We start from the raw sequence: 14322 nt of genomic DNA on the forward strand, positions 1-14322 counted from the left end.
TCAGAGAAGGCATTTAGTAATGTTTCACAGGATGTCTCGTTACACCCACTGCCAACAAAACTGTAACTTTCCCAGTTGACTGTTGGATGATTAAGGTCTCCACTGATGATTTCAGTATGATTTGGGTGCTTATGTAGGAACACAGTGAAGTTTTCTCTAAGGTTTTTGGTTACATCAGGAGATGAGTCTGGTGGGACCCAATTACTAAAATAATGCCTACCCCTGATGCTGAGTCTTGTCCACAAAAAATCTCATGCAGCTTAAATTTCTATCTTGGGGGATTTGAATTTATTGCATACTGTGAGAAATACACCACCTCAATATACCATTAGCCTATCCTTTGGATAAACACTTAAATTTTCTTCTGGACCTTACACTCTTACTTCTGGGTCTTCTATAGCTGTTGCTGTCTGGACTGGAGAGTCGCCGAAACTGATGCTGGCCGAACACGCAATTTAATGAGCCAGGAAGTTTCAAAACAATGCACACTCTGTTGCAGAGTGGAAATTTATTATACACACATGAAAAAAAATTTGCATCACCCTGGTTCCCATAACTCCTGAAGATAGACATTGACTGTGGATATTGTGTCACAGACACAGCCCCTTTCACTGTTCAGAGATGCCACTAAACCCACCCAATGATGTAAACAACCTTGTATGAGCAGTGCCTATTAGACAGAGGGGATCCGACAGCCGATGAGTTCCAGTCATTCCACCAGGAAGGAGGTACATGGCTCGTGTTGTCTGTAGTTCAACCATGCCTAGATGGTCAATACCGCAGTTCGATCGCGTCCCCATTGTTACTTTGTGCAAGGAAGGGCTCTCAACAAGGGAAGTGTCCAGGTGTCTTGGAGTGAACCAAAGCGATGTTGTCCGGACATGGAGGAGAAACAGAGAGACAGGAACTGTCAATGACATGCCTCACTCAGCCCACCTACTGCAGTGCTACTGCTGCAGTGGATGACCACTACCTACAGATTATGGCTCAGAGGAACCTTGACAGCAACACCACCATGTTGAATAATGTTTTTCGTGCAGCCACAGGAAGTCGTGTTATGACTCAAACTGTGTGAAATAGGCTGCATGATGCACAACTTCACTCCCGATGTTCATGGCGAGGTCCATCTTTGCAACCACGACACCATGCAGCGCGGTACAGATGGGCCCAACAACACGCCGAATGGAACGCTCAGAATCAGCATCACGTTCTCCTTACCAATGAGTGTCGCATATGCCTTCAACCAGACAACTGTTGGAGACGTGTTTGGAGGCAACCCAGTCAGGCTGAACACCTTAGACACACTGTCCAGCGAATGCAGCAAGGTGGAGGTTCCCTGAGGTTTTGGGGTGGCATCACGTGGGGCTGACATACACCACTGGTGGTCATGGAAGGCACCTTAACAGCTGTACGATACGTGAATGCCATCCTCTGACCAACAGTGGAACCATATTGGCAGCATATTGGTGAGGGATTCATCTTCATGGACGACAATTTGTGCCCCCATTGTGCATATCTTGTGAATGACTTCCTTCAGGATAATGACATCGCTCCCCTAGAGTGACCAGCATGTTCTCCAGACATAAACCCTAACTAACACGCCTGGGATAGATTGAAAAGGGCTGTTTATGGATGATGTGACCCAATCTATTCCGAATTGCCATTGAAGAGTGGGACAATCTGAACCAAAAGTGCCTTGATGAACTTGTGTATAGTATGCCATGATGAATACGGGCAGCATTAATGCAAGAGGATGTGCTACTGGGTATTAGAGGTACCGATGTGTACAGCAATCTGGACCACCACCTCTGTATGGTGGTACAACATGCGATGTGTGGTTTTCATGAGCAATAAAAGGGCAGAAATGATGTTTATGTTGCTCTCTATCCCAATTTTCTGTACAGGTTCTGGAACTGAGGTGATGCAAATCTTTTCTTGATGTGTGTAGAAAAGATTTAATTGTTTGAAAGTAATCAGTGTAATTAAGAAAAATCCAGTAGACAAGCATCCTATTGTACTCTTAAAATTTCTAAGTTAAACACTGAACTTTCAATCTCCAATCAAAACCTCATTTGCTTTCTTTTGATCTATATACTCCTAATAATAATAGAATACCAATCAACATTTAAATATATTCCTGTTTTGTAAACAAAACAGGAAAATAAAATTTAAAAAAATGGAAAAGAGTTAGAAATTTTGCAAAATTATGTTTCTCAAAATAAGAAATAAAATAATTAGAGAATCATTTGAGTTGCCTTTAAATGATGCTCAAAATCATGTACAGCAAATGAGGTGCCAATTGAGAATTTAAAGTTCGGTATTTTACTTAGAATGAGAAAATTTTAAAGAGTACTATAGGATATTTGTGTGGTGGATTATGTACATGGTGCAGTCTGCTGTTATGTGGCCTTGACATATTTGTGTGATCTATGCCTGAAGGTGTACAGAAGTCCCAACATTTTGCCACTTTCAAAAATTGTTCAATAGAAAATCCTTCAAATATCAGGAAAGAGAATGCATGTGGCACAAGAAGTAACGTCTCTCTTAAAAATGCTTCTTGACATCACTGTTCTTGCTCACTCATTTTTTCCCAATAAAAAATAAATAAATAAATAAAATAAAAAATATAATAAATTGCAACCATAAATCAGAGAGCAGTTCCAATTGAACTGCAGAGTCTATCTAGTGCTCTTTCTATGTAACTAGTGTATGAGTATTCCAGCTGCTATGGTGCTTTGTTCGTGATTTTAAATATTTTAATACGGTACTTGATTCTGCAAGGCAAAGTCAACTACATTTTTGCTTCAGTGTTTGAACTGCAGTACATGATTTTGAGCATCATTCAAAGACATGTCAAACATATCTCTAATCTATTTTATTTCTTACTTTCAGGCAAATAATTTCACAGATAATTTGCCCATTTTTCCCCTCTAATATTTGTTAAATAGTCAAATTTAGAATTTACTCATTAAGAGGTATAGTCTTATGTTAAATGTTTAAAACAATAATATGAGTATTTAAGTTACAAATTGAGTTTACAGCTCTTGAGGCAGTGCAGCACAAAAATTATCCAGACCATATTCATCCAGTATTTGATTATGAGAGGACTTAGCAACTTCCAGCAAACTTTACACATAATTTCAAACAGTTTCAAAACTGTTTCTGGCTGACACCCTTCACAAAATAATGAAAAGAAAAAGTTTGTCTTTCATTTTCACTGTTCGTGGATGACAACTTCAGCATGTTTCAATTTATTACATTTTTACTCCATTTTAACAACTAGCTTTGCAGGCAGTGTCCACCTATACCACTGAATGTACTCACATAATTATATCATTGTGCAACATATAATTTAGGGGACATGAGGTCAGAATCACTGCGATGCATAAACAATTATAATGTCTTCTACCATAAAGATTTTACATGTTTAGTGTCAAACATTTAGCACATTTCATTGTCTGTAATCTCATACGTTTGAAGCTGTTTTATACATAGGAGATCAATTCTTCAAAGAAATGGGGCTTGGCAGATTACTGGTTGCCACCTAAAAGGATGCCAGTAATACTGGTAGCTAACTAGTCGCCTTAGATATAATGCAATTTGATCTATAACTGCGAAATAAAGGATGAGTGCCTTCGTTGCTGAGATATCTTGCCCAGCATTCCTCCTACTGCTGTTTTATGGAATATCATGCCCAAACATAGAGCCTTTTAAAGGGAATACAGTTTTCCAATGCCCTGTAATTTTTATGTTGTTGGAGCAACCATCTGTAGTCTTTGATGGTCCTGGCTACTTCCTGTGTCCACATAGGACAGGTTTCCAATGTGTTCCTATGGAAAGCATGATCATTATTTCTGCTACTTTTAGTACTTCCATATTTCTACCCTGTAGTACAGCATCAATATTCTCATCCAGGAATTGGGTGTTCTGAAGGGTAACAAATATCACTAGGTAAAATAATAGTAGGTGTCTGAGTCTGGTAGGTGGCGAAAATAACCACTACAGTTTGACTGGATGATGACTAGGTGATCCCAGGGATAGTGGGAAAACAGCAAGATGAGAAGTCACACTTCATCCCCTGCTTGCACCATCTGCTTAGTAGGAACGATGTCAACATGTATAATTTCAACACCAGTGGTGTGAGAAAAATGTGCCAGAGCCACCTAGAACCCCTTTTTTTCCACATCTTCCTTCTTCTTTTTATATTTATTCTCCCCATATGGATTTTTATTTCTAATTGTGGGGTTGGTGAGTTATGTGTCTCAAATGGAAAATGAGTGAACTGTTCAGTGACCCATACCTTATGCCTCCATCAGTCACTGATGAGGCACTATTAATCTACAATGTCAGCACAGAGAAAGGTAACCTTCCATTACAGAAGGGGATGGAGGCAGGAGATTGAGTATGATTTTTTTCAGCTGGGAGTGGGGAATTGTGGTCCTCTTTGGTGTAATGGGAACACAGTAGGATTGGGGGTGGAGGGGACCTCTGGGCCCACTCACAAACAGGTGTATTCAGATGGACAACAAAGCCTGACATTGAGGGGAATGTGGGTGTCTTCATCCTTGCCATAAATGCAGGCTTAGCCACAATGTTTGTGAAAATTGTTATCATTTGAACAGGTTGTAGGCATTCCTTTTCTCCTAAATTTGACATACTCCCAAAGGTTTTGTATTCCTGTACCTTTCTTTCCCCTCTTCAAAATGGAACGGAAAATGTTGCTCTTTACACTCGATACACATAGGTGACTGGTGATACAGAGTTGTATTGTGCATTAGCCAAACGCAGTCTACACAGATGGGGATCATTTACAAAGGGCAATGACATAAAATTGCATGCAGGATGGAACTTACAGCTTCATAATGCAGCAGTTACTGTTACTTTAAATTTTCAGATAATACACCCCATTCAAAAGCCAAAATAAAAGCACTAGTCTCCTCAATCTGCTATTTCAAAAATAAAACAGTGGTCAAACCGGTCTCACCAGCAGCCTGAGTACAGACTAGGTACTGTGGGAAAGCCATCTCATCATTTATTTTGAATCTTCTTCACAATCCTCCCCTTCCTCTCTCCCGCCCAGCATGGCCAAGGTAGGGGAAGCCCTGAGGGCCTGACCTTTCTACTTCAAAATGATATACATTCTCTCTGGGAGATTGCTGGGGGCTGCATTTGAAAGCTTGATCCTCTTTACTGTGACTAAACTGCAAGAGTGCCATCCACTCTGACTGGTGGCTATGGGAGCCACCCCATCATAAGAACTGCTACTTAGCATTGTTACTACTATCTGGAGTCCCTTTGCCAAAGATTTGACAAAAATATTCTCCTTGGCATCTACAGGGAATTTTCAGTTCTGGCACCAATAGCATGTTCCCTATGTTGACAAGGGGCTAAAATGACAGCAGCGCACCAGCCCCCCACCCTCAAAATGAACTGGTTGTGGGCACTTAATTCAATCTGCCCACACAAAAGGTGCTTAAGAAAGGACTGCAAACTGGAACGAGCACCTGGAGGGGGGGGGGGGGGCATACACTAAAAATTTAGCTTTGATTTTCATATTAGTGCATGTGTTGTGACAACCATTTTGCCATTCTTCTAGTCATTCAATGTGATAAAGGAAGCACAAGTAAAATGAACAAGAAGAGCAATGCTATTTCACATGTAGAAATTTTTTGAAATACTGTAAGAAGCAGAATAATGTTGTATGAGCTAACAGTGTTAGACAAATAACAGCTCTTGCAAATGAATACTATGGTCTTACAACACCCATCAACCATGCATACTGCCTGATACAGCTGACACGCAGAGAGTCATAGTGGGAAGAGATGATGCAAAGTACAAGCATCAGAAATTGACACCCAATTTATTATACTGTCTCTTGAAAAACCAATAAAATTTCCTGTTTTTGTTTAAAATTCTTAACACTGAGAATGTGAAATGTATATAGGTTACATCATGTTCAGTCAACAAACAGGAATCTTTTTTTTTCCCCATGTGGATATTTATAATGCAACAGTATACAACTGGTGACAACTGCCATTACATTATCTTATAATTCCAAAAAACAAATCATACAAACAGAGAACTATGCCACAGAAGCCATAGGTTTGAAACTAACAAGTGCTACCTCAGAAGTTGTAGAGAAAACAGGAGAAAGGAAAGGAAGCCTTGAAGTCATACCTATTGTGATACAAAAGGAAAGTTACAGGTGTATATCAAGAGAGAAAGAGAAAGATAATGTCTGTGAGAGTATTCAATCCAAATATTAGAAAATTACACACAAGTCTTAAACTGAAATGCAAGAGCATATAAAACAAAAAAAGGAAACTTAAAAATTACATGTACTGTTCACACAAGCATCACCAGAAAGACAAATACTAAAAAAAATATCATTTCTGAAAGTGGCCAACCTCAATGAATTGTGCAGCCCAAGTGGTGTCAGCCTCTTCAGGTGACTTGGCATGGTCTCTTGCAATTGTAGCAAGCACATCAAGTGCTGGACTTATAAGAGATATAGGTAGCTCCATACAATACACAGCTCTCAAAAGTTCTGCTCCCAGACGCTGTTGGTCTTCTGATTTAATTGCTTTCCAATTGAAAAACAGTACCTCCAATGCTGACAACAATTCATATTCCTTCTCCTGAAAATAAAAAGGGGGAGGGGGGGTTCAACAAATGTACGTCAGATTAAAATAAATTTTATGAAATAAAGAATTGTTTCTTACATAATTACAATAATGAGTGTCAGAACCAAAAGATGTTCTAAGAAAATTAAGAACTGGAGAACATTTGGAAAACTTCAGTTGGGGAGGGGGAGGGGGGAGGGGGGGGGGGGGAGAGAGACCAAACAGCGAGGTCATCAGTCTCACTGGATTAGGGAAGGACGGGGAAGGAAGTCGGCCGTGCCCTTTCAAAGGAACCATTCCGGTATTTGCCTGGAGCGATTTACGGAAATCACAGAAAACCTAAATCAGGATGGCCGGACGCGGGATTGAACCATCGTCCTCAAACTTCAGTTGTGTCACTGTCACATATTACACTAGTTAAAACAATTTTTTGTTTGTAATGTATTCCAGAACTGCACAAAAATACACTACAAAATGACCAGAACATGATGTAAAATGTGTATTGCTACTTCTTACATCACTGTTGGATGTCATACTTGTACATATGGAAAACGGTAAGTAAGCATTTAGTATAGCACAGAACTTATGTCACACAGTGTTATAAGCTTTTCTAAATGTGAGACTGTAGCACACTTCATTGACTGCTTCGTTTAGTTTTTACATTTGTTCATTGACTCACTGTAGGCGAGTGCTCAAGTTGTTCGTTTCAGATTACACATAACTATTTGTCAATTAACATCAAAACATAGTTGCGTTATCTGACACAATTTTTCTCAAATGCTGTTAGTAGATCAATGCTTCAAGGAACTATCACCAATGCTTGAAATATACCATACACAACACTTTCCATACCTAGATGATTCTGATAGATTAAGAGAGGTAACTTCAGCCTCAGCCTTGACGCAAATTTTCTATAACTATCTCCAAACGCAATGGTGTCACAGTACATAAAATAACCAGTGCCTATCACATAGCCATATCCATTCATTTGCAATTCCCACCATTCTGAAGACCACTTTTAAGCGAGGAAGTTTTCCTTATTGTGGACATCATACTCCTTGAGGTAGATGAAACTTTCTTCATACAGTGACAATGTCAGATGTTGATGTACAGCAGTATCACATTGAAGTACATCCTTTTGGACTCCACAAAGAAGCTGAGTATCTCACAGATAAAAAAATAAAAAAAACTCAATAAAAGAATAACATTAAGAAATAAAATCTTTGCTGGCTGGAATGTGATACCCAGTGAAGTGATTAAAGTGGTGTATCATATAAGACAACTCCATAAGCTCAAAAAATCTACCAATCTTTTGGACAGAGATGCTTTCCTGATGTGAACGGGTCACGAGAAGATGTGTAACTATCAGCCTGTTTCTATTCTTCCAATCCTGGGAAAAGTGTTCAAGCAAGTAACTGCAAACCAGATCCAAAACTTTATTGCAAAAAATAATACTATTAAATGTAACAAATCTGGATTCCAACATGGGAAAAAAGACACACTGGATACAGCAAATATGCAAAGCAATGGATCAGAGGAGTAAAGTTTCAGGTATCTTCTAAGATCTTACAAAATCCTTTGACTCCCTAAATCATGCCTAGCTTATTTATAAATTAGACAAATTCAATAAATATGGATTTACGAGCAATGCTCTGAAATGGCTTACGTCACATCTGCAGAATAGAAAATGAAGGGTAATATCAATTCAAATGCAGTGAACTATTATTCTAAATGGAGTACAGTATCACAAGGCTCCACTTTAGAGCCGGTCATATTCCTCTTCCTGTAAATATAAATTTCCCATCAGTTCTGTTTGCAGATGATACTTCAATTCTAACTGAAGATGATGATGCGGCACAAATTCCAAGCTCTATCGTGAGCACGCTAGCAAACTAGTTTCAGTTAAATGGGTGAAAACTGAACACTGTACAAACCTGTATGATATACTTCAAAACCAAACTTTCAAAATGTGTGGAACTTACAGTTTATGGAAGAAGCTGGCACAGTCAAATGCCTTGTACTAAATATGGACAAGAACTTAAGCTGGATTACACATATTGACTTTCTGTCAAATAAATTAAGCAGTGTTGGATTTGCAATGCATATACTAGACAATTATACTGCCACGAGTACATGACAAGTACCATACCATAGTTATTTTGAATCTGTCATTAGGTATGGCAGAATCTTCTGGGGAAGTTCACATGGTGTGTCTCGAATACTGAAACTGCAGAAGAAAATTATCATATAAATGTGTACTGCACAAAAAGAGGAGTCTTCTCACCCATTACTTTGGAAAATACAAATTCTTATTGTTCTCCCCATATACATTTATGAAATAATCTTCCTTCACAGCAGACAAAAATTATTTGAGGAGAATCATTTTAATCCACACATACAACATGAGGAATAAAAAGAATTTTATGCTACCCACACGGAAATTGAAATTATATGCATGGACTCCACAGTATATGAGGATGACAATATATAATAAATTAAGCGGCAAAAACATATTTCATATTAAGCCAGATATTCTAAAAATAAGCCAACAGCAGATTCTGTGGGAGAAATGCTACTAATCGGTGGGAGAATTCAGAGAGGATGAAATGATAATTTGACCAGGGGGTAACTTAGTTTGTTTTTTTTTATTATATATAAAACAAGGGAAAGTCCAGAATCCACAATTTTTTCATGTCTCCTGTACCTCAATCAAATGATATAGATTATGAATGTTATGAGGCTAACAAACCAAAATTCACAAATCCTTTAAGGAGAATGTTGAAGGGTATGATAAAATAGCCACTTGAAAGTGGTGTATAGAGTAATTTCCTGCAATAAGCCCAAAAGTCACTTAAAACCATACATTTGAGACTGAAATTTCACAATTGGTTCTTTCACTGTGACTGTGCCCTAGCCACATCATGCAAAAATTTTGATGAATTGCACCAATATCCTTCACCGCTTTGAAAACCTTCTCTGTGACACTGCTTTTTTCACATATGACTGTTTTGTTTCCCCAAGTTCCAAGATTCTGATGAAAGAATGGCAATGTACTATGTATGTATTTCCGCATCACGTAACAATGAATAATCTGCTAAAAAAAAAAAAAAGTAAGTTTTTCCACCATCCTCAAGGCTTGTATACATTTATCTTTTTACTTAAGACTGCTGTGTCTCTCCTATTGTGAATGGGATCCTGTGGCTTGCATAAACTGTTCAGTCTGTTGACCTAACATTAAGACACATTTCAAGCTGTCACTGTCATTTTGCAGCAGGAAGTATTGCCAGGACAGGAAGTTGCCCATTAAATTAGTGTACACCACAGAAACATCATTCAAACATTCAGCTGCTATTGTAGGATACAAAACATTGAAGATCTGCTCGTAGTAGTCACCCACTGTCAATAACATCAGCTGATGACTGTTACCTACAAATTTTGGCTTATACGTATTCTGAGGAGAACGCAACAAAACTGTGTGCTTAATTTCTTGAGGAAACTGGGAGGGCTGTATTGAGCCAGACAGTATGCAACTGTCTCCAGACAATCAATTTTGCCTCTATATATCTATTACAAATAAAAATACAAAACCCTCAGCACCGTGGCGTACAAAAATGAGAGCCAAGGGAACACCTGGAATGGAAACTCAATCAACAGGTAGGGTTTTCTTCATCGATGAGTGCAGAATTGTCAAACAATTGGTGATCATTGCAGAAGTGCATGAATCTGCCCAGGAAGCAATGCACATCTCAGGCATCTTTAGGCCTGATATCATGTACAGATGTCAAATATTTCTCATTGCTAGCAACAATAATTCCAAGGCTCTGTGCAGTGCAGCATCAAAACAGTATCTCCCAAACTACTGGCTAACCCCACAGTCAACTTATTGACAATTAGTTCATCTTTCAAGATGATATTGCACAAAGACACCATGCCCACTTCATGAACACCTTCCTTCAGGAGGCAGGAATCAACCACAGGAAAAGATCTGCAGTCTCTGCTATTCATGAACCAAAAGAGCATTCTTGAGACCTGCTGAATCTCACAGAGTGTCATCACAAGAACCTTCCTCAAACATCAGATGACTTTGAGAGGACCACCTTCAAACAGTGAGACAAGCTCAGGCAGCAAACTGTTGACCGCCTTACGGACAGCATTACAAGCAAGACCCAATAATCTTATGATACATGAGGTGGAGCAATGCAAAACTGATCGTTAGCCAACAGCAAATAAATTTTGAATTCATAGATGTGCTAAGATGTGCACTTTGAAATATATTGCCTTCAATTTGGTTATTTTTGCATTTTTATTTCTAAGTTTTTTTTCCCCTGAGGTCCACACATGTTTGCAGATATGCTAGCAATTTATAATGTTTTTCTGAGCAGTTTAAGCAAGATCTCCCCATGAACCAGGACATTGGACCATGCCATGGAGAGGTGGTTTGTGTGCTAAAATGAGCATGAGGTACCTTAATCAGACAGGAAAGTTAGACAGTTTACACAGAAAAATGGATAGGCTGAAGTTAGATATAATGGAAATTACTGAAGTGCCACAGCCGGAAGAACAGGACTTCTGGTCAGACGAGTGAAGGTTTAGCATCACACAATCAAATATGGGTAATGCAAGGGTAGATCTAATAATGAATAAGAAAAGTAGCATGCAGGTGAGCTACTATGAACAACATTGAGCACACACTGTTGTGACTAAGGCAGAGACACTGCCAACATCCAATATATTTGTATAAGACTACCTCCACAAATGATGAAGAGATTGAAAGTGTGTAAGATGGTTAAAATAATCAAGGGATGTGAAAATTTAATTGTGACAGGGGACTGGACTTTGATAGTAGAAAAAAGTAAAAATATAGTAGGAAAACATGGACTGGGGAAAAGTAACAAAAGGGGACACTGACTGGTAGAATTTTCCACAGAACACTATTTAATCATAGCTAAGTGCAGCTGGTTTAATAATCAAGGAGGAAGGTTGTATACATGGAGGAGACCTGTAGACAACACAGATGTTTCAGGTAGATTACACACTGACAAGGTAGAGATTTTGAAACTAGAGTCTACACTGCAACAAATTTTCAGGGGTAAATGTGGAATCTGACCATTCTTTATTAATTATAAACTGCAGGTTAAAAGAGATTAAACTGCATGAATACACAAAATTAATCCTTTTGCTGCTATAGATGTGCTTACCACAGGCTGTGCCGAGTGCTGTGTCATTATGGCCTGAGCCGGCTTCCTGCCTGCTGAATTACCTGCATTGGCCTCCTGTTGCTGCAATGAATGCTTTGAGCTAGCTTGCAAGCTAAATGCTGTACAATTCTTACATCCATTCTGCACAGATTGTCTGTGCTCATGGCGCATGTCAGCGGAATTATTCACTCACAAACAATTCACAATGGAAAGGAACAGCTTGATTTAACACAGTTTTCATACATCTGAATATGATTCAAGCTCTTAAATAAAATTAATTGTTCCGGGACAAACTTCAAAACCAGAAATCAATGTTCTCAAATACAAAATCTTTCTTTAAGTTGAATCATTTGACAACACAGTTAAGAGGTGAATCTGTATAATTTTTTATTGACTGATGCTATGTAAGCTTCATATTTACTTGTTTCACAGAAAAGATACTGCTGCATATGAAGAAACATGTCCACCCATGGCCAGAACAATGCTTAATCTGGAGAGATGCTTCATCTCAGAATCTTTAAGCATTGGAATACTTTTTACAACAACCAGTATGTATTTTCAATCCTTTCACATCCTTGGGCAACTTTCATGGCCAAAAATCACAACACACAAATATAATTGTATATGTTACATAGGAATAATTTTAGCATATCATAAGCAGGTGAATATTTACAATTTTTGTTTTACCTGCACAATGTAGCTCCACATGTGCAAAACAGCTACATTATCAATTGAAATAGCAAGTCAGTTTCTTACCAGCACTTAATCTTTATTTGGAGAGGCACTCCAAAGTGAAGAAATTTAACTGTATTTAATATTTTTTACAATACACAGTATGTACATTGTTCAGCCAGAACATTATGACCATCGACCTACTATCGATATAAATTCATCCAGGAGATAGCAGTGTCATCTGGCGAGGAATGGCCACTAGTCAGACAAACGCACGGTGCATGTAGTATCAGTGAGCATGCTGTCTGTGTGTAAATGAGGAAGACTCACAATTTATCTGAGTTTGAATGCAGGCAGATTGGGATGGCCCAAAGGCTAAGCAAGAGCATTTCAGAAACTGCACGTCTTGCTGGATGTTCGAGGGTTGCTGTGGTGAGCGTCTTCAGCATGTGGCGAAACCAAGATGAAACCGTGTCCAGAAGTCGAGGGGCTGGGTGGCCACCTCTCATTACAGATACTGAATGGCATAGGCTGGACTGACTGGTAAAACAGGACATGCGGCAGACTGTGATGGAACTAACATCAGACTGTAATGCTGCGCAGAGCACAAGTGTGTGTGAACACACACTGCACCAAACACTCCTAACAATGTGCCTTCGCATCTGACGACCCACACATGAGCCTATGTTAATATGACAACATCAGCAACTACAACTGAAATGGGCAAGTGACCATCAGCACCAGACATTGGTGCAGTGGCAGAGAGTTATATGGTTTGATGAATCCCAATACCTTCTTATCATGCTGATGGGAGGGCGCAAATCTGTCATCTTCCAGGGCAGCAACTTCTCGATAACTGTACTGCAGCACGGACACAAGCTGGTGGTGGGTCCATTATGCTCTGGGGAACATTCATGAGGGCATCCATGGGTCCATAGAGCTTTTGCAAGGCACCATAATGGCCAAGGAGTATTGTACAATGGTTGCAGACCACATATACCCGTTCCTGATGATCACGTTTCCTGACGGAACTGACTTTTTTCAACAAGATAATGCACCATGTCACAAGGCCAGGAATGTGATGGTGTGGTTCGAGGGACACAGGAGCAAGTTCTAACTGAGTGCTGGCTCCCCAACTTGCCAGGCCAGAACCCAATCAAACACGTTTGGGATGTGATTGTGTGTGGCAACAGAGCTCATTGTTCCCGTTCCCAGAATTTACAGGAACTACGTGTCTTGTGTGTGCAGATGTGGTGCCAACTCCCTCCAGTGACCCACCAAGGCCTCATCGCTTCCATGCCACGATGCAGCACCAATGTTATCTGTACCAAAGGTGGACATACTGGCTATTAGGTAGATGGTCATAATGCTCTGGCTGATTAGTGTATTTTCAATCATTGTTTAAACCCTAGTCAACTTTCATGGCCAAAAACTCAGGGTAGCTAATTTTAATTGTTTCCATCACATTTTAATAATTTCATTATATTGTAAAGTGAGGGAATGAATCCTATGTAATTACATCACATATAGTATAGACATTGTAAAACACATCAGAGGCCAAGCCATCTGTGAAAGTAGTCATGTCATACGCCAGCTCTGTTGCAATCATTGCACAGTTTTTTATATTGGTATGACTACCAACCAGCTGTCCATCAGGACAAGCGCCACTGCCAAACTGCGGCCGAGAGCAAAAGTAGGCCACACTGTAGCACAACATGCAGCTGAATATAACATGCTTGACTATTATGGCTGCTTCACTACCCGAGCCATATGGATCCTCCTCTCAACCATCAGCTTTTCTGAACTGAGCACATGGGAGTTATCTTTAT

General features: G+C 39.3%; 1 protein-coding gene across 1 annotated transcript in view; it reads right to left on the reverse strand.

Moving 5' to 3' along the window:
* Positions 1-14322, reverse strand: part of LOC126175711 (condensin-2 complex subunit D3-like) — a 157391-nt gene that overhangs the window by 79024 nt on the left and 64045 nt on the right. Inside the window, exon 5 of the mRNA XM_049922644.1 lies at positions 6408-6638. Coding sequence (XP_049778601.1) covers positions 6408-6638 — 231 coding nt within the window. The remainder of the gene's footprint in view (positions 1-6407; positions 6639-14322) is intronic.

Source organism: Schistocerca cancellata, chromosome 3 (genome assembly GCF_023864275.1).
Source record: "Schistocerca cancellata isolate TAMUIC-IGC-003103 chromosome 3, iqSchCanc2.1, whole genome shotgun sequence".
Classification (NCBI taxonomy): domain Eukaryota; kingdom Metazoa; phylum Arthropoda; class Insecta; order Orthoptera; family Acrididae; genus Schistocerca; species Schistocerca cancellata.